Here is a 23,798-nt window from a genome sequence, read left to right on the forward strand (position 1 = left end):
ATCTTTGGCTTGAATGGATCTAAACATTTTAAGTATTTAAATTCTTTCTTTTGAACAGGGTCGGAGTTGTCTTTTGTGGGAGACAATCTCCCGGAGGACACAATGTCATATGGGGTCTCCACAACGCTCTTAAAGTTCACAACCCCAAAAGCACCTTACTTGGGTTTTTGGGTACGCTCTGTTCTTTTCTTTGGGTCTTTGTATTTATATTCTTTTGTTGTTTGCATTGGTTTTTTGTCTTGTGTATATGTGTAAAATGATTTCATTGGTTGATGTGGAGTTTTATGGGTTCATGTATATATCACTCATCAGGGAAGTTGACATTACTTATGACGACAATTTTATTTGTTAACAGGTGGTTCTGAAGGTTTATTTGCACAAAAAACTCTTGAGATAACAGATGAAATTCTTGCAACCTACAAAAATCAAGGTATGTAGTGATACGAAGATAATTTCCTGTGTGAGGGTTTCATTTTTTAGTGTTAAAACTTATGAGCTGTGATATGATTGCGCTTGACCAGGTGGTTATGATTTGCTGGGAAGGACAAAAGATCAAATTAGAACAGTTGAGCAAGTCAATGCTACGCTAACCGCATGCAAGGATTTGAAATTGGATGGTCTTGTCATTATTGGAGGTAAGGTTGATACTTTAATATTTTGGTAGTTGGTGTATATACTTTTAAATCACATAAATTAAATTCTTACGTTTTCTTTTCATGAAGGTGTGACATCAAATACCGATGCTGCCCAGCTTGCAGAGACATTTGCTGAAGCAAAATGCCAGACAAAGGTACTTTGCATTCTTATTGTTTACTAAATTACATTTAATATGTGCAATATGGTTTAAGTTTTAGGCTTTTAATGTAGTTTTCTATCTTGCACCTTGTGTAACTTCACTGGCTATATGTATGTGTGGCCAGAATTTTGATCGCATCTTTCAATTTTTTGTGCAGGTGGTTGGGGTTCCTGTCACTTTGAATGGAGATCTTAAAAACCAGTTTGTGGAAGCTAATGTTGGTTTTGATACAATCTGTAAGGTATGAGTCAAATGATTCTGACATTTGATCTGTAAGAGGAAGGCACTCTCTTGAGAAATCAGGAAGCTTTATCAACTTCCTTTTATTATCATCTTTCTTTTCTCTTTTTGGCGGGTTTTCTCAAGTTCCTTCAAAAGTGAATGTCCTTTGTTTGGCATCATACTCTATGTTTGTTTGCTCAGTATGATTCAAAGCATGAGAGTATGTCAGGGCATATATTTGCATAACACTGGTGATTCCTTTCCTATTAAAAAGAAAGACTGGTTGATTGATTGGCACTAGTCACAGACTAAGCATCTATTCTTGTTTGGATTTTGATAAAATTAGTTTATGTGGTGCACATTTACAAGAATAATCTTGAAATGAATTTTCTTCTTTTTTCTTTACACAGGTCAATTCCCAGCTAATCAGCAATGTCTGCACTGATGCTCTTTCTGCAGAGAAGGTAATGTACTCATTTGACATAATCTGCTTCTCCTAAGTGAACTCGTCATTTCAGTCTCTGTTATGTTCTTTCAAGTGGTGGTATGCCATGTTGATCTTTGCACACCACAACCTTTCTTTATGGTGATCACGTTATCCCATAAAGTATAAATAACATAACTTCTGTAACTCTCTGTTTTTCCAGTATTATTATTTTATTCGACTCATGGGCCGGAAGGCGTCACATGTTGCGTTGGAGTGCACCCTCCAATCCCACCCAAACTTGGTTAGCATTCTTTGTCTGGGATTGATCTAATCTAAAATTTTGTTTTACCTCCGGTAGTTTTCTTGATTTCTTTTTCACAATATCAAATAATATGCTTTTTGCAGGTAATTCTTGGTGAGGAGGTGGCTGCATCAAAGCTAACTCTTTTTGACATTACAACGCAAATTTGCGATGCAGTCGAAGCCCGTGCAGCACAAGGTTCAAATAATTTCAGTTGCTTTCTTGTCATTGTTGAGGTTCATGTTTCTGGATCCTAATTAATTTCATATGGTTCAGACAAGAATCATGGTGTCATCCTATTACCAGAAGGACTTATTGAAAGCATTCCTGAAGTGTATGCCCTCTTGAAGGTAACTCATGCAGATATAGCTTTTTTTCTGCATCTCTCCCACGCCCCCAAGTGTTCCCATTTGTTTTTGCTTTAATCAAGAAGCATTAGGCGATGTGATGGACTTTCTTTCCTTGGGAAACCAGTTTTTATTTATTTTTGCTTATTCTTAATATTTCTGGTCTATCTTTATTTATATGTTAATACTGGAGCCTTATTCGTTACAGGAAATACATGGTTTGCATAGGCAAGGAGTTTCTGCTGATAAAATTTCTTCTCAACTTTCTCCTTGGGCATCTGCGTTGTTTGAATTCTTGCCACCCTTTATCAAGAAACAGGTTCCAATTTGCATTAATACTTCTATGACTATCTGCCATGTGGTTGTTCTTCATGAATAATAGGGTCCATTTTGGGTTACAGGTGCTCCTTTTGCCTGAATCAGATGACTCTGCGCAGTTATCCCAGGTAATTGGCCGGAGATATGTCTATTTTTGTGAACGGAATTACTCATCTATAGAATCTTCATCTTTTTTCTCTCTTGCACAGATTGAGACAGAGAAACTCGTGGCGCATCTTGTAGAGGTGGAGATGAATAAACGTGTGGTATGATCTCTCTCTCTCTCTCTCTCTCTCTCACAGAGAGAACCAACTGGACCTGCATTTCATTTATTTTTATTCCTGATGATATTTTTGTATCTGCATGTCCAAATTTAAGTGATTTTTCATTTGTATTTTCCATCTTTGTTCTCTACATAGGCAGAAATTTATTCAATTAGAGTAAGTGTGAGTCTTGATTTGCTATAGGTTATTCTCTAACTTTTAGTGCTGATGCGTTTGGTTATTTGACCAGAAAGAAGGCACATACAAGGGGAAGAAATTCAATGCAATCTGCCACTTTTTCGGTTATCAGGCTCGGGGGTCTTTACCATCAAAATTCGACTGTGACTATGCATATGTATGTTTCTGTCTAGGGCCACTTTATCTCCTAAGTCTTTGTGCTATTACTATGGTTCTTTTTAATATGATAACTGCCCTTGCAGGTTCTAGGGCACATCGGCTACCATATTCTTGCAGCTGGTTTGAATGGTTACATGGCAACTGTAACTAACTTGAGGAATCCTGTGAATAAGTGGCGATGTGGTGCTGCTCCAATTACAGTACGAATTTCTTTTGTATATATATATATATATATATATATATATTATATTTTCTTACTTGTCTTTTCAGTTCCTTATGGTTTTTTTATTGATTTAGGATACTGACTCCTTTGACTGCATTTGGTTGACACTGTTAGGCAATGATGACTGTTAGGCGTTGGTCTCAAAATCCTGGGACTGCTTCAATTGGAAAACCTGCTATTCATCCAGCTACTGTAGATTTGAAAGGCAAAGCATATGAGTAAGTCACCAGATGGGCCTTGTTTACATGAAACCCGAGCATGGGAATCTGAGAATAGTCACCCCTGATTTCACACTGCTTTTTTGGTCGCAGGCTGTTGAGACAAAATGCTACAAAATTCCTGCTCGATGATATCTACAGAAATCCAGGCCCTCTTCAGTTTGATGGTCCTGGTGCCGATTCTAAGGCTGTAACGCTATGTGTTGAAGACCAGGATTACATGGGGCGTATCAAGAAACTGCAGGAGTATCTTGACAAGGTACTCAAAATGCTACTCTCTCTCTCTGTGCCCCTTTTCCTCCTCCCTCTCTCTCCTTTTTTGTTTTGTTTTTGTTTTTTTTGACACATACACATTAGGTAATTACAATGAATTATGCTAGTCCCATATAGTTGAAAATCTGAATATGAGGATAGAAAATATAATATTTCTGCAGCTCAGTTGCATTATAAGCATGGAATACCTTTTTAATTTGTTGGTCTGGATTCTATTGCATTCATGGCTTTAGTTCTCATGGATATCTCCCATTCGCTCTTTTCTCTTTAGATTCGGACTATTGTAAAGCCTGGGTGCTCACAAGAGGTTCTGAAAGCAGCTTTGAGTGTGATGGCCTCTGTGACAGAAGTCCTTTCCGTTATGTCCTCATCTCCTATCAATGGCCAATCGTCCCTTTAATAGTAAACTTAATTTCTCTTCTTCAATCGAACTTCACTGGTGTTGATGCCTTTTGTACACTGAATTTTAAAATTCTTTGGCATCTTCATGTCCTTTTTTCTTGGTTAGCATGCGGAAATGTAGGTTTGGAAGTGTCAAATTATGGGAATAATCAGAGTTTGTTTTCCCTTTCGATGCAACTTTTTTGTGCAAAATAATTATGAGGATTGTATTTCAAATTTTGGGAAGGATAAAATGATGTTTGTGAATTAGTAAGGTGCCGGGTTTAACTTTTGGTTCTTTACATCTGTATGATCAAGACATGTGACACTGTTATAGAGTTTCATTCCTCTGCCATATGAGCAAATGTTTTTTTTTGGGTGATCATAGTGTTCAACATCTCAATTTAACAAAAAAAATAAAGATCAATCCCCTTTGGAAAATACCTCCCTCCTCTGGAAGGAGCTCTTATTTTTCTGCCAATCACAATTTGACATGTGTGTAGGGATATATGTTTTTATGTTTTTGATACATTGTTTTTGCGTATGTATTAAACTGTGATTTGCTTTTGTAACTTCTTGACCGTAGGTTTCTGGTTAGGCAGGGTTCAATTATGAGACACCTTCTTGGTAGGTAGGTATAATGTCTAGGTTAAGAGCACTTTCATTATTTGTCATGGCAAAAAGCAAGGGGTGGCAAGGGTTGTTACTATTCACGTGAATAGCGATTGCCTTATCCATTTTTGTTGTTTTTCTACCTATCGCCATGGTAAAAGGCAATTATTATTCATAACAAATTAATTTTATTTTTTGTACTTATAATATTAATTTGGATAAGATTTTCAGTTGCCACGTGTTCATATTTACTATAAAACTCATTTATCAAATTTTGGATAAAATATTCGAATAAGATTTTCGGTTGTCACGTGTTCATATTTATTATAAATGAGTGCTAGTATTTCCACTTATTATCCTATTTTTCCACTTACCTTTTCTTTCTCACCCACCATATAAACTTTAAAAAAAAAAAAAAAAAATCCTATCTTTTCACACACCATTATTCCTAGAACACCATTAAATTATTAAAGTAAACTAATAGCAAAATAACATTTGGGTTATTCGTAGTAATGATCCCTCAACTATACTTGAAGTTACACTTTGGTCACTCAACTCAAATATTAGTTGCAAAGGTCACTTAATTGGGTGTTGTGCTGCACCATTAGTCCCTACGATCAAGTCTGTGACTTTTTATGTTTAAAATGATGACGTGACAAACGTCTCTTAAATTATTGATGGGCAAATGTGACTTCAATTAGGATTATTTGTAGAAATGATCCCTCAACTATACTTAGAGTTACATTTTGGTCACTCAACTCTAAAAAATAGTTAGAGAGGTCACTCAATTAGGTGTTGTGTTGCACCATTAGTCCCTACTGTTAGAGAGACTTGACGGTAGGGACTAATGGTACAACACAACACCTAATTGAGTGACCTCTGCAACTAATATTTGAGTTGAGTGACCAAAGTGTAACTTCGAGTATAATTGAGGGATCATTGCTACGAATAACCCAATAACATTTTAACAAAATAAAAAAACAAAAACAAAAACCCTCTCTCCCCCCTTCCAGAAGCAGCCCCACCTCCTTAGCAACATTACACTAGTCACCAGCCCTCCCCCACCTTTTCACCCTCCTCCATCATGGCTTGAGCAAAATCCTCAAAAAACATAGTTATTTGTGCAGAGCTTCTTCAACCTCTACGCGAAATTGGGGTTAAGGGCCAGGAGCTGCAAGACGAAGCCACGATTAATATCAAAAAAGGGTTGACCAATGGGGGTGGGTTCAGTCGAACTGTCTATCTGCGGGTCTGTGTGGACATTTCATGGTAGGGGTGCCGAGCTTGCAGAAGACGTGGCTTCAACGTCGGGTGCTGGTGTCAAGAGCTTGGGAATCGGCACCAAGGGTGATTGTCGAGAGGTCCATCTCCATGACATTTCAAACAATCGATAGGCCATAGAATGCCATTCAGTAGTGGTTTTTTTGTTTTTTGTTTTTGTTTTTGTTTTTGCGAAGCTAACCTGGGTTGTACATTATCTTATTTCAGTGTCTTTGAAATGGCCGACCGCATCTAAGCAGAACATTGAGACGACCGAGCGCGCTCGGTCGAAGATTGCCGAAGAAGATCGTTTCTTTAAGACCCTGTTAGACTTGGGCAATCTGTTCAAGGCGAGTCTGATCAGCGAGCTTAAGCACTCCCGAAGGCAAAAGGAGAAAGAGGAACAATAAGTGATGCCGATCGGCATTTATTGATTTTTTATTTGTGTCTGCACGCCGTTCCTGCTTTGACTTCATTTTTGTTGACTTTGTGTGCAGTGGCTGGGGGTAGGGCGATGACGGACGCGACAAGGAGGAGGCTGGAGTCTCAGGTGCCTCAGTAGGAGAAGAAAAATGGTCCCTCAAAGCTGAGGACGAAGCTTCAGCGTTAGGCCGAGGGGGCTTCGACTGAGGAGGTGACTATGGCCGATCGTCGTAAGTAGAAATGAGCGATCGAGGCCGAGACCGTTCGGGAGGCCTATCTCCAGGTGACTAGAAAGAGGCAGATCGAAGGTGCACTGGATGTGACGCCTCTGTCGAAGAGGCCAAAGAGGTCGAATGAGGATGCAGCCATCCTTATTCCTGGCGAAGAGGCGGAAGGAGAGGCCGAGCTGGTGAATGTGGCATGCCCCCGGAAGGTGGTGCCGTTAATCAACTGCATCATCGGCAATGCATAGATGGAGCTCCCGAAGCTGGAGCAGCTGCTGGTGAAGACGGTGTGCGAGCAGGCCGACCTAGCTTTCTGTCTTCAAGCTGCGGTGAGTGTTGGGTGCTGTCATTTCATAGTGTTTGTAAGATCAGTACTGACAGAATGTGTGTGTGGCAGGCTGATATGGAGATGTGGCTGTGCATGAAGCGAGCCTTGAATGCTGCTCATCTGTATAGGGAGAGGTTCGAGGACAACCGAGCGAAAAATGCCGAGGCAGGCAAGGTCATTAGAGATGCGGATCAACACGCCGAGGAGAAGACGGTGAAGATTGCAGAGCTCTCGTCCAGGTTGGCCGAAGCTGAGAAAGCGTTGGTGAGTGCCAAGGAGGCTAGGGCTGCTGCTAGGGGTGGGCACGGTTCGGGTTGGACCGATTTTTGTCTCAAATTAGAACTGATCTAGTACTATTCATCTTGTTTGGTTTGGTTCGATTTTAATAAAAAAATTTCAAAAACTGTCCAGTTCGAGTTGAACTGGATTAAAAAAATTATTTTTTAATACAATTCTTAACTGAAATATATATTTTTTACTTGAAAATTAACAAATTATTCAATTTCATATAAAAATAAATATTAAAGTTAGAAAAGAGAGAGATTTTGAAATTGAACTTGGATAAATATTAGTTTATTTATTTTTTTGTGAAATTAAAAATATAGCATTAAATATAAATATATATTATAATTATAATTTTAATTTAATTTGATCGGTTCGGTTCGGCCCGGTTCAATTTTTGAAGACATGTAAAAGGATCCAAAACCAATCCAAACCGGTCCGATTCGGTTTTTGATAGGCTGTTGACTTTTTTGTCAACTTGATTTTTTTTCCGGTTTGGTTTGGTGCGGTTCGGCTCGGATTTCCAATTTGCCGATTTGAATGCCTACCCCTAGCTGCTGCAGAGGTGGCGAAGGATGCGGCCATTTGGTCTCGTGCTGTGGAGGTGGAGGCGGCCAAGAAGGAAGCCGTGGCCGAGTACTGATTTTTGAATGAGTTCACGGTGCTGTTGGACAAGGAAGTCATGGACCAGTGTGACGACATTGTCTACCGGTTCAAGCGCTACAATGTCAGCAAGAAGCTGAACCTGAACTTCTTACGGGATCCTCCTCCGTTGCCCGAATGTGTCATAGAAGAGATGGTAGAGGTGTATAAGGGTGAAGACGTCGATGCCGATTCCTATCGATTCGAGTAGCAAGGAGGATGATGCCGTTCCTGCTGCCAATACTGCTGTTGCCGATCCATCCGCTTTGTAGATTAGGCATATTTGTTGTTTTTCTGTTGTAGGGCTTCCGTCCTAACCTCCAGGTGTTTTGCCGAACGAGCGTTTTCGTTCGGGGCGTGCCAAGCAAGGGAGCGGGGCTCGCTCCACTGGCGAGGCCGAGGATAAGACCATCTGTCGCGAGGGACAAAGGTGGGTTTATAGGTTTGAGAAAGGGAGATATGGGCTGATTGTCAGTCGCTTCCCACAGACGAAGCCAATCTATTTCCCAAAAACTAAACAGATATAGAAAGAGACAACTTACAGGTGGTGTGATGATTCTACCTGGTGGACCCTTGATGTGAGCATTCGGTACCTTGAGGTATTATGCTTCGTTGCGAGCTAAGAAAAGAAATAATGGATGAGATCAAGAGTACCAGTGTGGTACCAGCCCAAGACCCTTAGATGGCAAAGTTAGTTTAGGAGAATTCTCTGTTTTAGCAAGTATTTATACCGTAAATCAAGCTGAGAGATCTTACCTTTTGTCTAGGCCAAGGGGTCTTATTTATTGAGAGCATTTGAGATGCTCTTAGTACTTAGTTTCGATGTGGGACTCGTGGAAGTGCCCTCTGAGGTCAACACGAGTTCGCAAAATATCATTGGGGAGTTTTCGAGATCCTTTCGTGTAATCGGCATGGAGTGCTGATCTTACGTCTTAGGAGATTCTGGGAGCATAAGCCGATCAGCGGATGACGACTATGCTTTGTGATGAATCGGTCCCATATGCCGATTTATACCTTTGACTAGTCTGTCAGTGAGCCAGAATGTTTCCTTAACTCACTCTTTCCACGTGTCGTGAAGTCAGTGGTAGGGTCATCTATGGTATAAACACCAGTGATTAGGCAATGACCAACTTGGACCCAACAGTCACACAACAAAACATCTTCAATGATTGTCCACAAGCCTGACTTCGCTGGAAGATGCCATTTGTATTTTTATGCAAATGGAATTTACTAGTAGAAAATTTGGTGTGGAAAGTGAATAATATTGTTAGGAGAAAAATTTACACAAAGATAGGAGAAAAATTCGTATGAAGATTTGGTGTGGAAAGTGAATAATATTAGTAGGTATTTATAGAAATTTTTTTATTTAGAAATTTGTGGTATTTTTTCCAATTTTATTCAAATTTTATTCATTTTTTTAATGGCCGTTGGATGGTAGTGGAAAAATTGATAGGACACCCCAGGTAGCGCCATGTATCTTCTAGTCGTTTGAGGAAAGTAGGGCTGATGCCAGCCTGGCGTCAACGAAAAAAATACAATTTTTTTTTTACCATTGGCATGCATGACGCTCGTGGTCCTTGCGTGTACGTTATGCGCCAACAGTAAAACGACAGCCTGGCGTAAATGATGTCACAGCCCGCAGAGAAGAGCTTAGGACTCATCTTGCCTTGGACCTTGCCCGGGTTAGTAGAGCCCATGTCTTGCTCTAATAAGAATTGGGCCCTCAAATCTGATTTTGAGGCCCAGGAGGCCTTTTGCCTAGGTTGGGGGGCTGCACTGGAAGTGCTCTAAGTAGTTGTGTAGAATTGGACTTTGTTTGTAGTTTGTTGCAGTTGTGATCTCCATTTAGCTACTCGAAATCATATTTCAGTTGTGAACTCTTCTTTATTCACAATTTAATTTCCCCTCTTTAGTGCCCAAATATTGAAACCCTAAATCTACACTCTCTCATTCTTTTCTCTCTCTCTCTCTCACACACACACACACACACACACACACACACACACACACACACACACATATTTCAGTCTCCACTTCTCAACCACCACCATCATGGCTAGGGGTGGGCATTCAAACCGGACTGTTTTTGAAATTTTTTTTATTAAAACCAAACCGGATAATAGTACCGGATCGGTTCTAATTTGAGACAAAAACCGGTCCAACCCGAACTGTGTCCACCCTTAATCATGGCATCATACGCTCATTGGCTCAACGAGTGTCGACCTAGACATCTCCAACCTCTTTAAATGCTTTTGGGTGCTTGATTTGGTGAGTTATATTAGCAAAATCAGCTCCAACATAAAATGACAAACCAAGAGCATTTCTAATAAAGATGTCAAAGCCAATGAGGTCTAGCCTAACACAAAAGAACCTTAATTTGTAGATTAGTGGTCTTAAATTCGAATATCCATGGCACCTTGACAACGTGTGTAAAAAAATCTCCTTCCCCAATCTTGCTTGTAAATTCTAAATTGATGACCTACTAGACTTGTAAACGGATTGGATTTGGATCGGATATACCTCAATTCAAATCTGAATCCATTTATAATCGAATTATTGGATTTGGATCATATGCGGATTATCGGATTGCACCTATCAATCCATATCCGTTACGCATCAAATTCGTATCAAATTAGTTTATTATTGAATTTATTTTAAGATGTACAAAAAAAATTAAAATTTCATTAGTAGCCTCATTTTTATATATTGTATTTATCTACTTTTTAGCATAGAAAAATTAAATTAAATTTCAGAGCAAGTTTCCATTTACAATCAGATTACTGGATTCGAATTGTAATCAGATTATCGAATTAGGAAGTCTAATTCATCTACTAATAATTACATCTGATTTTGATCAAAATTCGATCCATTGACAAGTCTACCTACATGGAAAACAAAGGGATGTGCTTGGAGTGGGTAGTAACTGCTTCCATATAATTACTTAAGTGAAATTTGTTTGTTTGTTTGTTTTTAATTTGTATAATTTAGAAAATTAAAATTTTACTATTTTGTCCTCATTTATTAAATTGTGGTGTTCCAACATTTTTGTTAAGCAAGTGTGTTTTAAGGGTTTTTGAATATTTGACTTTTAAGCCACATTGTAGCAAATTTTCAATGTTGGGGTACTTCATTGTTAAAATTGAGAGGACATGAGTAAACATGCCTTACGAGTGAAATCACATGGTAACAAACTAGAATTGAACCTTATATATAAGGTTCAATTCCCTCAAATTAATTTATTTGAGGGACAGTCTTTAGGATATGCTTTAATAATTTTTTTTTCAATGATCCAAACCGTCTATTTTTCAAGTCTTCATTCTTAGATCATCTTTGCAAAAAATCAGACAAATTGAAAATCATTAAGATATCTAATTGTGACCAATGAATATGGTGCTTAAAGAAAATACTTAAGTTTCAATAATTTAATTGTGTAGTCAAATGATATTGGATTCAAGTGTTTTTTTTTTTTTTTTGGTAGAGATGATCTTTGAATGAATATCTACAAAATTGTCATTTAAATTAGTGAAATACAAGGCGGAGTGGGTCCTACAAGGGTGTCCCTCAACGGAAGCTCTCTGTATATATATACATCCCTTTCCTACTGAAGGATCCCTCAAATAATTTTATTTGAGGGACACCCTTTAAGGTCCCTTACGAAATTTTTTTTTCAATGATCCAAACCATCAATTTTTTAAGTCTACATTCATAGACCATCCTTGCAAAAAATTAGACATATCGGAAACCGTTTCAATATCCAATTGTGTCATGCAAAATCAATGAACACAGTGCTTTAATAAAGTACTAAAATTTCAATAATTCAATTAAGTGGTAAAATGATATCGGATTCATGTGATTTTTTAGTGAAATACAATACAGAGTGAACCCTGCAAGAGTGTCCCTCAAATAAGTTATTTGAGGGATCCTTCAACTGAAGCTCATTGTATATATATTGAGGGATCCCTCAAATTAGCTTATTTGAGGGATACCTTTATAGGGCCCACTCCGCATTGTATTTCACAAATCCAAACCTTCTATGTTTTATATAATTATTCAAAGATAATCTCAATAAAAAATCACTTGAATCCGATATCATTTTACCACTCAATTTTGTTATTGAAATTTTAGTACTTTTTTGCAGCACAGTATTCATTGATTTTGTATAATACAATTGGATGTCGAAACGGTTTCCGATTTGCCTAATTTTTTTCGAGGATGATCTATGAATGTAGACTTAAAAAATAGATGACTTGGATCGTTGGAAAAAAATTCATAGGGTGTCCTAAAGTCTCTTTATAGAAAGGAATTGTATATATATAAATAGGTGAAAGGAAAATACTTCATTCCTTACTATGTAAGATGGAGCTCCTACATTTCTGTCAATATCAGTGTGACATGTGTGCAAAATTTTTTCTCTTTGTGTTTATGGTAAATTATTTTTGCATATGTGTCAAAATATGATTCGCAAGAAGGAAGAGTATCTCCTTAGATGGAAGGAGGCAAGATGAAATATGAGGCTCACGAACAAAATAATCAAACAAACAAATTCATGCTAGAAGTGAAATACATCAAAATTGACGGCAAACAACATTACACCATCTTGTTAGATCTGCTGCTTTTGTGGTAGATCTCGTGTTGACCTCTCTGTACTGAAGGTGGAGCTACTGAATTTTGTGGATCTACAATCTATTGTGCTTGGGGATCAAGTGAGGATTATGAGATGCTGTGATATTCTTTTAAATGTCTTGGTGGAAGTTGAACGGTTATGCCCTCCACTCTTGGAGTGTTTCCTGTCCCATGATGTTTGAGACTGTTTTCTGCCTTGATCTTCTTGAATCACTAGTTGTTGCAAGAATTTGGGTCCTCCTCATCTGTAACTCCTTATTAGCTGGGTTTCAAGATGTATATTTCTTCTAACTGTCTTGTAATACTTGTGTTTATTTGATTATGTTTTTTTTTTTTTTTTTCAATTTATGTATTGCAAGAACCTCCTTCTAGGGCTGTGTTCTTACTAGTGTATCTAGGTTTTTGCCCTGTTATCAATTGAATCTCTACTGTTTCGAAAAAAAAAAAAAAGAGAAAAGAAAAGGAAAAGATTACGCCAAATCCATGTCAGCTGTGACATTTGGGTCGGAATGTAAAAAGTAAAATGGATTTCATCTCCCGAATAAGCTCTTACTGCTCTGTGGCCATAAGAGACTTCTAAGGAACGTCGCGCAACATCAGATCACTGCCACTCCATAAGGAGAAGAGAGTTCCATCTTCCTCTGTGATACCCAAAAGTGTTTTCCCCAAAAACCAAACTGAAAACCCTCAAACCCCCAAAATTCCCTCCCATCCCATCGCTCTCAACTCTCAAAACGGTCAACTGAACTCAACCAAAACTGCGAAGTTCTTTACTTTCTTTTCTCTCACATTGCCTTCAAAAATGGAAAACCCTAAAGCAGGAAGTTGAACTTCAACTGCGTCGTTTTGGTCCTCCGAAGCTCGCCTGCAACTGCAAATTTCCATACCCTGTTGCTTAGTTAAGCTCTCTCTCTCTCTCTCTCTCTCTCTCTCTCTCTCTCTCTCTCTCACTACGGTCAGTTCTCTCTCTCTTAATTTCTGCCAGTGCCACTACCCCAGTAGAGTAGTGGTAGTAAACTGGGTTTTAATTTTGGTGTATAGTGCAGTGCAGCCATAAACCCCACCTTAATGCTTAATCCTTATGGACGTGCCAATCAATGGAGAAGTTAGAGACTACATATATAATCATGATTTTCATATAAATTATAATCAGTCATGGACTTTGAGCCTCTGAATATTGAGAACGAAGCGGTGGAGTTTGACATGGGTGGTTCGGGCGATGATGACGCCACTGCCCTTGACTTAGAACACCCAGATGATAGCTATGATATTTTCGATGATGATTTAGTCCAATCCAATAATTCTACTAGGTCTCGTGATGATTTGGCTTGTGGAGACCCCAATCTTGAACCCTATGAGGGCATGGAATTCGATTCCGAACAGGCCTCACGCATTTTCTATAATTCATATGCACGGCGAATTGGTTTCAGCACCCGGGTCAGCGTGTACCAGCGGTCTCGTCGAGATGGCTCCATCATATGCCGCCAAGTAGTGTGTTCCCGTGAAGGGTTTCGCCGTGGCGGAGGTGAAAATAGGTCCAAGCGGCAGCGTACAGTCACTAGAGTTGGTTGCAAAGCACAGATGACTGTGAAGAAACAGAGTTCAGGAAGATGGGCTGTTTCGAAACTAGTTAAGGAACATAATCATGAGCTTGTGCCTCCAGATAAGGTGCATTGTCTCCGTTCACATAGGCATGTCTCTGGTCCTGCTCGAAGCCTGATTGATACCCTTCAAGCGGCTGGTATGGGTCCTAGTGGTGTGATGTCTGTGCTGATCAAAGAATCAGGTGGAATTAATAATGTTGGTTTCACAAAAGTCGATTGCCAGAATTATATGAGTAGCAGCAGGCAGAGAACTCTCGGGAGTGGGGGTCAGTTTGTTTTTGACTATTTGAAGCGAATGCAGGCTGAAGATCCTGGCTTCTTTTTTGCCGTCCAGGGTGATTTTGAGAACTTAACAGGAAACATTTTCTGGGCTGATTCAAATTCAAGAATGAATTATGACTACTTTGGAGACACTGTTACATTTGACACAACATATAGGACAAACCGGTACCGGGTCCCATTTGCCCCATTTACTGGGTGGAATCATCACGGGCAACCTGTTTTATTTGGATGTTCATTACTCCTTAATGAGTCAGAGTCTTCATTTGTTTGGCTATTTCAGACTTGGTTAGCTGCAATGTCTACCCGCCATCCTGTCTCAATCACAACAGACCAGGATAGAATCATTCGGGCAGCTGTTGGGCAAGTATTCCCTGGAACTCGCCACCGATTTTGTAAATGGAATGTGTTGAGGGAAGCTCAGGAGAAATTGTCCGATGTATATCACTCACACCCCACATTTGAAGCCGAGTTTCAGAGGTGCATCAATATGACAGAGACAATTGATGAATTTGAGTCATGTTGGGAGTCCCTTCTTCAAAGGTATGATATTGGGGATAATGAGTGGCTTCAGTCCATGTATGATGCTCGCCAGCAATGGGTACCAGTTTTCCTTCGGGATACATTTTTTGGAGAGATGTCTGTAACCCAAGGAAGTGATAATATAAACTCATACTTTGATGGCTATATAAATGCATCAACTAATATTCAGGTGCTAATAAAGCAGTATGAAAAAGCTATTGCCACTCGCCATGAAAAGGAAGTAAAGGCAGATTATGATACAATGAACATCTCTCCAATTCTAAGGACTCCATCTCCAATGGAAAAACAAGCTGCAAAACTTTATACAAGGGTAGTTTTCATGAAATTCCAAGAGGAATTAGTCGAGACACTTGCTTATCCTGCAACTATGGTTGATGATACAGGATCAGAAACTGTGTATCGGGTAGCAAAATTCGGGGAAGATCACAAAGTGTACTTTGTTAGGTTCAATGTTTTTGAGAAGAAATCTAGTTGTAGCTGCCAAATGTTTGAGTTTTCAGGTATTATATGTAGGCACATATTAGCTGTTTTCAGAGTAACTAATGTTCTTACACTTCCAAATCACTATATATTGAAACGTTGGACCAAAAATGCCAAAAGTGGAGTTGTATGGGATGAGCACACTCTTGGGTTGCCAAATGATTCTCAAGACTCCTCTGCTGCTCGGTATGACAATCTACGCAGGGAAGCTATCAAATATGTAGAAGAAGGAGCAGAATCTGTGCGTGTTTATAATGTGGCAATGGACGCTCTTCATGAGGCTGCTAGCGAGGTTACTGCTGCAAAGAAGCATGGTCTTGGGGTTGTACAGAGTACTTCAATTAATTGCAGCCAGCAGCTTCACTCTTGTACTGTGGTGAGCTTGTTTGGCCTCTGAAATTGTAACATTTTGTTGTATGTTTCCAATACATAATTGTGTACTTCTGCCACAAAATCTGAAAAGATGTTCTAGAGATCAGATAGGGTTTTAATTCATATCAAATTAAAATGTGCTAGGAAATCAGATTTTCAGTTTCTAAAGTATAGATTCCGCTATTTGGATTTCTTGTATAGATTTTGGCTTTGGTTTTTGTTTTAGATTTTAGAAAAATATACTCAATCTATGGATTAGTGATACTAGATGATATTTTGAGAGGAATTTGGGGAAAGAAGGCTGAAAGGACTTGAAAATTGTCCCAACTCCAGAATTCTTGTTCAGAGTTTCCTCTTGTTCTTTCATGCCTTTGATTCTGTTAGTTGCTTTCTTCCAGCTTCGCACCTGGATGTCTGTTATAACTAATTACTGTTCCTTCATTTCATTTTTGTAGGATCAGGATAAGAAAATTAAGGAATTGGCAGCTGAGTTGGACATTGCAAGTCAGCAGTGTGAAGCATATCGAGCCAAGCTACTTGCCATTTTGAAGGATATGGAAGAACAGAAGTTAAAGATATCAGTGAACGTTCGGAATGTAAGGCTAAATCTAAGAAGTTAGAACCTGCCCACCCTTTTCATGTGTACCACCAAAACAAGTGGAAGAGGGAGTTGGCTGGGTTGGCTTTCTTTCATCGTCACACGCATATGGGTAGTGGTAGACTGGTAGGGGATGTTAGAAAAGGGATTTTTGGTTTTTGTCTTTCCTCCCCATAGTGTAGGCCGGTTGTAATGTAAATTATTTAGAGTTGTAGTTAGATGTAACACTAGTATAATAGTGTTCATGTAGTGAATGGAGAAATCAAATAACTTTTGATGTTTCCCCATTGTATATAAAGGTTTTGTATGAATAACTTTGATGTTCTGTTCTCTCTCTTTTTTCTTAATGGAGCTTTTAGCAATTAGTTTTTCTTCCTTTTGCCAACATAGAGGAGAAATTATAGAATACTACGGTAGTATGGCTATGTGATACATCTTGTACACGTGTTAAAATGTGGGTGGACGATATGGCTGTACTAGATGTATCACGTGATCGTATTACCTTAGTATTCTATAATCTCTCTACATTGAGGGAGCTTCTATATGAGAGGCTATGTTGAGGGACGACAAGGGGGTTCAATCCAACAGCCCAATAATAATTATGCACTAAATTGGGCTATTAAGGACCCCCTCATTATAGCCTCCCTGCAACATTGAATGGGACATTTTAGAATGTAAAACTGAAAACCTGAAATCAAGCATGCAGAAGTGCAGAGCAGAGTTGGAGATATTCTTTTGTTTCTATTATAGGCTGTCAAATTGGGCCTTATGGGGATGGTAGGCCCAAATATTTCATTTTGGTTTTTCATTCGACTGTTTAGGCCTAAATTATTTAGCTGAGCAAGAATTGGTCCAGATATAGAAACGAGGCGCGGGGTTTTATGGAAAAGGTAAAAAATAAAAGGGGGGCAAACGGTGGCTTGGAGAATTTGAATTTCAAAAAGAGTTGCCGTTGCGGCAAAGATCAGAAATTCCCCTAACTACCCTTAACGGTTATATAAATCGGACGCTCACGCTCTTAAGCACGTTGTCACTTGAAAATTGAAATCAGAGAGAGAGGAGAGAGAGAGAGAGAGAAATTGAGAGAAATGGAGTCGAAGGCTGCGAATACAACAACAGTGTCGGCGATGGATGCGTTCGAGAAGCTTGAGAAGGTGGGAGAAGGAACGTACGGGAAGGTTTACAGAGCGAGGGAGAAGGCGACTGGGAAGATCGTGGCCCTCAAGAAGACTCGTCTCCATGAGGACGAGGAAGGCGTCCCTCCCACCACTCTTCGTGAGGTCTCCATTTTGCGCATGCTCTCCAGAGACCCCCACATCGTCAGGTTGCTTGCTTGTCCTTTCCTTTCTTCCTTTAATTCTACAACTAGAGTTTGATTTCTTTTTTAGGAATTTCAATTAATCTGATGGAGATGAGTTTTTCAATCTTTTGTTCTTCTTGTCTATAATTTTATTGCGTTTGTTAATCAACTGTCTGTCAATTAACGAAACCCTAAAACCCACTATGCCAATGGCATAGGTTGATGGATGTGAAACAAGGGCAGAACAAGGAAGGCAAGACTGTGCTTTACTTGGTGTTTGAGTACATGGACACTGATCTTAAGAAGTACATCCGCACCTTCCGTCAATCTGGAGAATACATACCTTCCCCCATCGTTAAGGTTGGTTTCGAATTCTGCTTCCCCCAATTATTTGTTCCTTATCAACTTAATCACAAATGTAAATAGAATTGTGATTTCTGATGATGCAGAGCCTGATGTACCAACTTTGCAAAGGTGTTGCCTTTTGCCATGGTCATGGAATCTTACACAGGTAACCTTTTGTTAAATTTATTCATAAATTTACATGCTATTTCTTTCTCTTTTTATTTGTTAAGTTCTTATTGAATTTCCTTTTTAATTGGGTCATTTTATTTTACTGCATATTATGCAGGGATCTTAAGCCTCACAATCTCCTCATGGACCGCAAGACAATGATGCTTAAAATAGCTGATCTTGGACTAGCTCGAGCCTTTACTGTACCACTCAGGAAGTATACTCATGAGGTACTGGATGCTTTCTCATTTTCCGTGTGAGCAGTATTTTGTTACAAGTTATCTTGATGCTTTGCCAGTAGCCAATGAATTTGAGGAATTTCTGTTGCAGATATTGACCCTGTGGTATAGGGCTCCTGAAGTCCTTCTGGGAGCTACACATTACTCAACTGCAGTGGATATCTGGTCTGTTGGCTGTATATTTGGTACTGATCAGTTTCCTACAGAGTGTTTGAACTTCAATATAATTGAATTCTACAATTGTGTCATTGGTTTAACATTATATTCTATCTGATTTATAGCTGAACTTGTCACGAAGCAAGCACTCTTCCCGGGGGATTCTGAACTGCAGCAGCTCCTACATATATTCAGGTTCACCAATATGGCTTCCAGTTCTTTCTTATAAAAAAAGATGTGCCATCTACTTTCTTCCTTATCATTTGGACTAATTGGTCTTTATGAATTTTTCCTGTAGGTTGTTAGGTACTCCAAATGAAGAAGTGTGGCCAGGTGTAAGCAAACTCATGAACTGGCATGAATACCCCCAGTGGAACCCTCAAAGTTTGTCCAAGGCTGTTCCCAATTTGGATGCGATGGGGTTGGATTTGTTATTGGTATGTCAGTTTGCTGTACTCAAAATGGTTGGAACTTTTTTTTATATTCTGCATTGTAAGTAATACCTGCGGTAAATTTTATGCTTGCAGCAAATGTTGCAATATGAGCCTGCAAAACGCATTTCAGCAAAGAAAGCTATGGAACACCCTTACTTTGATGATCTGAACAAGGCTTCTCTTTGATGAAGCAAATGTGGATCGGGATGGCTTTATTTGGATCCTCTTGGCTAGATATTCTGTAGTAGTGGATTTTATTTGCTTTCCTCAAGCATATCTGCAGTTGTGTTAAATCTTAGGATCGATCAGCAAAAGTGGATTGCTCAACTTTGCACTTAATTCAGAAATCTGATTAGGAGACTGGAAATTGTCTGTGTATTGCTTACAATTTGACAAATTGCCTACGGTCGTAATATTCTATTCAATTAGAAGGTTGATGTAAAATTTTGCTTCAATGGGGGATGGATGTTTTGTAGCTGTTTTACACTTGGGCCACAAGCCACATGAAGGACCAAACGTAAGTCCACAAATGATAACTGAGTTGCCATGTTATGAAGGGCATACCTAATGTCATCGCAGGTGGCAGTGCAATCTGAAGCAGAAGAATAAACAGATTCATTGGATCAGAGTGCACCAAGCCAAATTTTAGTGCCCCTTAAACAACCAAGATGCATGTGAGCTATGTTGCATGGACACTCCACTAAGCCCAAGTGTCAGAGTGTCGGACACTCCTTTGCAGACATCCGTGTCCACGGTTAAGACACTCCCCATACATGATCAAGACTTTCCGGATATGGGTCAACTCATTAATAAAATTAATAAACTACATTTGAAACACTTAGAAAGCTTGAATTTCACTATATAGTACTGTGAAATTTGAGTATGAACATCAATATCATGTTTTTAAAAAATATAGAGAAATGCTAGCAACCTTCTTTTTAACCTTCTCCTTTGGACTTTCTCCCTTTTTTGCTTGACAAGTTAGCTTGAAAAGCAAATGTTAGCTTGTATAATATATTAATGACATTGTTTTAAGTATAAGGAGAATGACACATGTCAAGCAAAAAAAGGAGAAGGTCTAAAGAAGAAGGTTGCTAGCATTCCCCAAATATATATAAGTATTATTATAAATTATTATTTTTTAATTGCCGTGTCCACTTGTCCTAGTTTTGTGAGATTTATTGTTTCCCCGTGTCCCTATGTCGCGTATCCGTGTCCGTGAAAGCTTGAATTTCACTATATAGTACTGTGAAATTTGAGTATGAACATCAATATCATGTTTTTAAAAAATATAGAGAAATGCTAGCAACCTTCTTTTTAACCTTCTCCTTTGGACTTTCTCCCTTTTTTGCTTGACAAGTTAGCTTGAAAAGCAAATGTTAGCTTGTATAATATATTAATGACATTGTTTTAAGTATAAGGAGAATGACACATGTCAAGCAAAAAAAGGAGAAGGTCTAAAGAAGAAGGTTGCTAGCATTCCCCAAATATATATAAGTATTATTATAAATTATTATTTTTTAATTGCCGTGTCCACTTGTCCTAGTTTTGTGAGATTTATTGTTTCCCCGTGTCCCTATGTCGCGTATCCGTGTCCGTGCAATGGCCTATAAGAAGGCAGGGGCAATATAACGAACAATTAAGATGCCAACAACTAGAGATTTATGCATCCCTCCTCACCCTCTCAAACCTAAAAGAACGATGTGAACTTAGTCAAAACTGAAAAATAGGTATGAGAAACCACAGGTGCAGTCTAAGATCAATATTTTAGTTGATGCTGAGTAAACAATAGATACAAACATTTTATGTAAGTATTCTACAATGAACACACTGATCAGTACATAATTGTATTTCATTTTGTACCCTTCTAGCTTATGATTCGGTTATGTTTTTTAGTTGAACTTGTGCTTTTAACATCTTTTGCGTTTTTCATTCAGTTCATTGAACTTTAGGTATCAATGGTGGCTTTGGAGAGAAAAAGATATAAAAACGTGCAATATGAAGACTGACTGGAGCACTCAATCAGTTTACAATGGAAATACGACTTTTGGGTGGAATTTTTGTACAAGGCCAATTGGAGAGTGAAGCTAAGACATTGAATATGTCTCTGTAAAGCCACCATTGATACCTAAAGTTCAATTAACTGAATGAAAAACACAAAAGAGGTTAAAAGCAGAAGTTTAACTCAAAACATAACCAAATCATAAGCTAGAAGGGTACAAAATGAAATACAATTATGCACTAATCACACACTCATTCATCCCTTGAGGCAAAATATAAAAACCATATGTTGACCATGTTTTGTAAAATTGGACCTGGCCAATCTAATCTTGCATTCGGTTACGGACTCAATCCGAACTTGGAGATCTCCATACACAAATTCACCAAAAATTCATTTTAACTCTGAAAATTTAATGAAAAATGCTACAACTCTTTGCAACATACACTTTCATTCTATGTCCTCGAAATTCACAATTTGACTCCAAGAAAAAGTTTCGGCATAAGTAGTTTTTGTCAACTTTACACTTCCATTGTAGATGCTCTAAGTTCCACATAAAATTTTCGAGATCTATTTAGGTGTAATGTAAAGTTTATTTGATTTTGATGTTTGGTTTAATCTTTTAACTGTTTTCTTTAAGCAAATTGTTGAATTGAATTTAAAGAGGCAGCCACAACAATTAAATTTGTACCAAATAAGTAATAAGTGTACATCTAGAGCCTAGAATTTGTGCTGTAAATCTCAATTTTTTAAGTAGTGCATCGGAGTTACTATTATGTATATTTTTTTTATGTTTTATTTATTTGCAAGTACTTCAAAGAAGCATGTTAAGAAATTTAGTAGCAAATTAATGGAAGCCACAAGAAGCTCTAGCATGTTAAGTGGGAGGGCATTCATGGGCTTAGCTAAGTTGCCTAAAGCGAATGTGATCCCTACTCTGTACCTGATTTTGAAACCTCACCTCGTAGTTTATATTAGATTAAAATAGAATATTTATTTGTATTTAAAAAAAAAATGTTGCCATTTTATCTTTCTCTGAAAGGTCAAACAAGATTTAAAGAAATTATGGCCAAGGAGATTGTACTTAGCTTTGTATAGGATTTTATGTATTATTTATTTAAATTTGATCTAAAGGTTTTTTATTTTAAATTATTTGTAAAAAAATCACAAAGAAGATCTCTAGGGATCTTTAATCCATACAAACCAAAATACAGCCTATGTAACCCTTTGAAAAATTTCCCAAACAAATAGACGTATCCATAGAAATATGTCCTTTTAGGTTGGCGGGAATCTATTTCTTTTATTTTAATTGATTTGTAATTATAGGAATATTGTTTTTACCGAGATTGTTTTTTTTTCTTTCCTTATTGTACTTATTGGGGTCTTTTTCCGTCGGAAGGCTTGTCCGAACTTGTTCATTCTTGGACTGCCATAGAGTGGTGAATTAGGCCTTCGTTGCCCCTTTTTCTGAATTAGCCAGAACTAGGCCCAAAACATCCCGAAGGAGAAGCAAGTCCTAGGGGAGTATTCTGTTGTTCTTCCAGCAGCTATGTGTTTTGTGTTGATGTTCTTGACAGCTCTGAAAATGGGTGAAGATGATTTGTTGATGTCAAACTAAGATTATATTAGCTTGGCATGAGAGCTTGGAGTGTGGGAGTGCTTGATTTTGGGTGTTGAGAATTTATTGTTTGAAGCTATGGCTATGGCGATTTTAGAGTTTCCAGAGAAGGAGAATGGAAGGAAAAGCTTGAGACTTGAAGGCTATGGTGTGAATAGCTTGGAGTTATGCTTGTTGAGGATTTATAGGAAAGATGAAGGATTTCAAGGCTAAGGAAGTAAGAGAAATGGTTGTGATGGTTGCTGGGATGCTTGCAATAGCCAAAAGAATGGGTCGATGGTCTCTGGGATGCTTGCAGCAGCTAACGGATGAAGGTTGATGGCTGAGGAATAACTATGATAGCTGCTGGAATGTTTGCCGTAACTAAAGGAAGGTGCTCTAATGGTTGTTGGGTTGCTTGCAGCCACTCAGAGAAGTGGGTTCTCTTGGTTGCTGAAAGGCTTGCTGTAATGCCTACCAATTTATAGAAGGTGAAGGCGCTATTTGGTTTCCAATAGGTAAAAGGAAGTGTTGGAACCATCCTATTTCTAATGGGTAAAGGGGAGCATTGGGACATTATTATTTCCAACACGTAAAGTTAGGCATTGGAAAACGACTATTTCCTATGGGTAAAAGAAAGTGTTGGAATTGGCTTGTTTCCAGCAGGTAATAGGGAGTGCTTGAAGAATATATCATTTGCTCACCCACATTGGAGAACCCTAAGTAATGGGCTTGGACTTTGGTGCTCCCAAGTAGCTAGCTCAAAGTCTTCATTATCCAAGAGCTTCCATGGGCCTTGTGGACCTCGGTAACCTTCCACACCACAACTCCTCTTGCAAGCCGTGTAAACCACTTGACTTGGGTTCATGTGAGCTTGGTAGGTGATTGACATATGAAAAATGTATTATTGGCTTGGTGGGACGAGGGAAGATGAGATATCTTACTGGTACTATTCTAGAACCCACTCATGATGTGGCCACCTATGACAAGTGGGTGATGGAGAATGCTATTGTGAAAGGTTAGCTTATCGGTGCCATGGAACCGAGTGTGATGAATTTGTTTATTCATCTTCCCACTGCCAAAAATTTTTGGGAGGCCGCATCGCAGGCATGTTATGAAGGTGCTGATAGATCAATTAGCTATGATTTGTCTTGCAAAGCTATG

The 23,798-nt window shown here is 38.6% G+C and overlaps 3 protein-coding genes across 10 annotated transcripts in view; all 3 read left to right on the forward strand.

The window, feature by feature from the left end:
* Nucleotides 1-13,605, forward strand: part of LOC117627664 (pyrophosphate--fructose 6-phosphate 1-phosphotransferase subunit alpha) — a 33,485-nt gene extending 19,880 nt beyond the window's left edge. For 2 of the 7 annotated variants that reach the window (XM_034359844.1, XM_034359843.1), the window contains 17 exons: nucleotides 59-171; nucleotides 356-430; nucleotides 522-635; nucleotides 723-790; nucleotides 954-1,037; nucleotides 1,429-1,482; nucleotides 1,666-1,746; nucleotides 1,851-1,944; nucleotides 2,023-2,096; nucleotides 2,302-2,412; nucleotides 2,495-2,539; nucleotides 2,621-2,677; nucleotides 2,925-3,029; nucleotides 3,115-3,231; nucleotides 3,369-3,472; nucleotides 3,566-3,758; nucleotides 13,425-13,603. In XM_034359844.1, coding sequence (XP_034215735.1) covers nucleotides 59-171; nucleotides 356-430; nucleotides 522-635; nucleotides 723-790; nucleotides 954-1,037; nucleotides 1,429-1,482; nucleotides 1,666-1,746; nucleotides 1,851-1,944; nucleotides 2,023-2,096; nucleotides 2,302-2,412; nucleotides 2,495-2,539; nucleotides 2,621-2,677; nucleotides 2,925-3,029; nucleotides 3,115-3,231; nucleotides 3,369-3,472; nucleotides 3,566-3,758; nucleotides 13,425-13,577 — 1,642 coding nt within the window. In that variant the 3' untranslated portion in view covers nucleotides 13,578-13,603. Of the gene's footprint in view, nucleotides 1-58; nucleotides 172-355; nucleotides 431-521; nucleotides 636-722; nucleotides 791-953; nucleotides 1,038-1,428; nucleotides 1,483-1,665; nucleotides 1,747-1,850; nucleotides 1,945-2,022; nucleotides 2,097-2,301; nucleotides 2,413-2,494; nucleotides 2,540-2,620; nucleotides 2,678-2,924; nucleotides 3,030-3,114; nucleotides 3,232-3,368; nucleotides 3,473-3,565; nucleotides 3,759-4,016; nucleotides 4,482-5,865; nucleotides 6,100-6,226; nucleotides 6,975-7,042; nucleotides 7,283-13,424 lie in introns of those variants that run through there. The other 5 variants (XR_004585819.1, XR_004585821.1, XR_004585820.1 and 2 more) reach the window with 5 other exon arrangements.
* A 20-nt stretch (nucleotides 13,606-13,625) lies between these two features.
* Nucleotides 13,626-16,761, forward strand: LOC117627663 (protein FAR1-RELATED SEQUENCE 5-like). Its single transcript, XM_034359842.1, has 2 exons — nucleotides 13,626-15,802; nucleotides 16,254-16,761. The coding sequence occupies exons 1-2, from the start codon at nucleotides 13,676-13,678 to the stop codon at nucleotides 16,416-16,418; spliced, it is 2,292 nt and encodes a 763-aa protein (XP_034215733.1). The 5' UTR covers nucleotides 13,626-13,675; the 3' UTR covers nucleotides 16,419-16,761.
* A 653-nt stretch (nucleotides 16,762-17,414) lies between these two features.
* On the forward strand, nucleotides 17,415-19,495 carry LOC117628807 (cyclin-dependent kinase B2-2-like). Of its 2 annotated transcripts, none has more exons than XM_034361331.1 (8): nucleotides 17,415-17,720; nucleotides 17,915-18,056; nucleotides 18,146-18,207; nucleotides 18,328-18,439; nucleotides 18,540-18,633; nucleotides 18,730-18,799; nucleotides 18,903-19,041; nucleotides 19,132-19,495. In XM_034361331.1, exons 1-8 carry the CDS (start codon nucleotides 17,485-17,487, stop codon nucleotides 19,222-19,224), a joined length of 948 nt encoding a protein of 315 aa, XP_034217222.1. In that variant the 5' UTR covers nucleotides 17,415-17,484; the 3' UTR covers nucleotides 19,225-19,495. The 2 variants fall into 2 exon arrangements, with proteins under 2 accessions (XP_034217222.1, XP_034217223.1); XM_034361332.1 differs by lacking the exon at nucleotides 17,415-17,720 and adding an exon at nucleotides 17,748-17,829 and having other exon boundaries at nucleotides 17,866-18,056.
* The last annotated feature ends 4,303 nt before the right edge of the window (nucleotides 19,496-23,798 follow it).

The sequence above is a fragment of the Prunus dulcis genome, chromosome 5 (assembly GCF_902201215.1).
Source record: "Prunus dulcis chromosome 5, ALMONDv2, whole genome shotgun sequence".
Classification (NCBI taxonomy): domain Eukaryota; kingdom Viridiplantae; phylum Streptophyta; class Magnoliopsida; order Rosales; family Rosaceae; genus Prunus; species Prunus dulcis.

Bases quoted from the DNA above. Each gene is read 5' to 3' on its own strand.
- LOC117627663 (XM_034359842.1), top strand. From the start codon at position 13,676: ATGGACTTTGAGCCTCTGAATATTGAGAACGAAGCGGTGGAGTTTGAC. The intron at 15,803-16,253 runs GTGAGCTTGTTT...TCATTTTTGTAG, and splicing joins AGCTTCACTCTTGTACTGTG to GATCAGGATAAGAAAATTAA.
- LOC117628807 (XM_034361331.1), top strand. From the start codon at position 17,485: ATGGAGTCGAAGGCTGCGAATACAACAACAGTGTCGGCGATGGATGCG. The intron at 18,440-18,539 runs GTACTGGATGCT...TTTCTGTTGCAG, and splicing joins TCAGGAAGTATACTCATGAG to ATATTGACCCTGTGGTATAG. The intron at 18,800-18,902 runs GTTCACCAATAT...TTTTTCCTGTAG, and splicing joins CAGCTCCTACATATATTCAG to GTTGTTAGGTACTCCAAATG.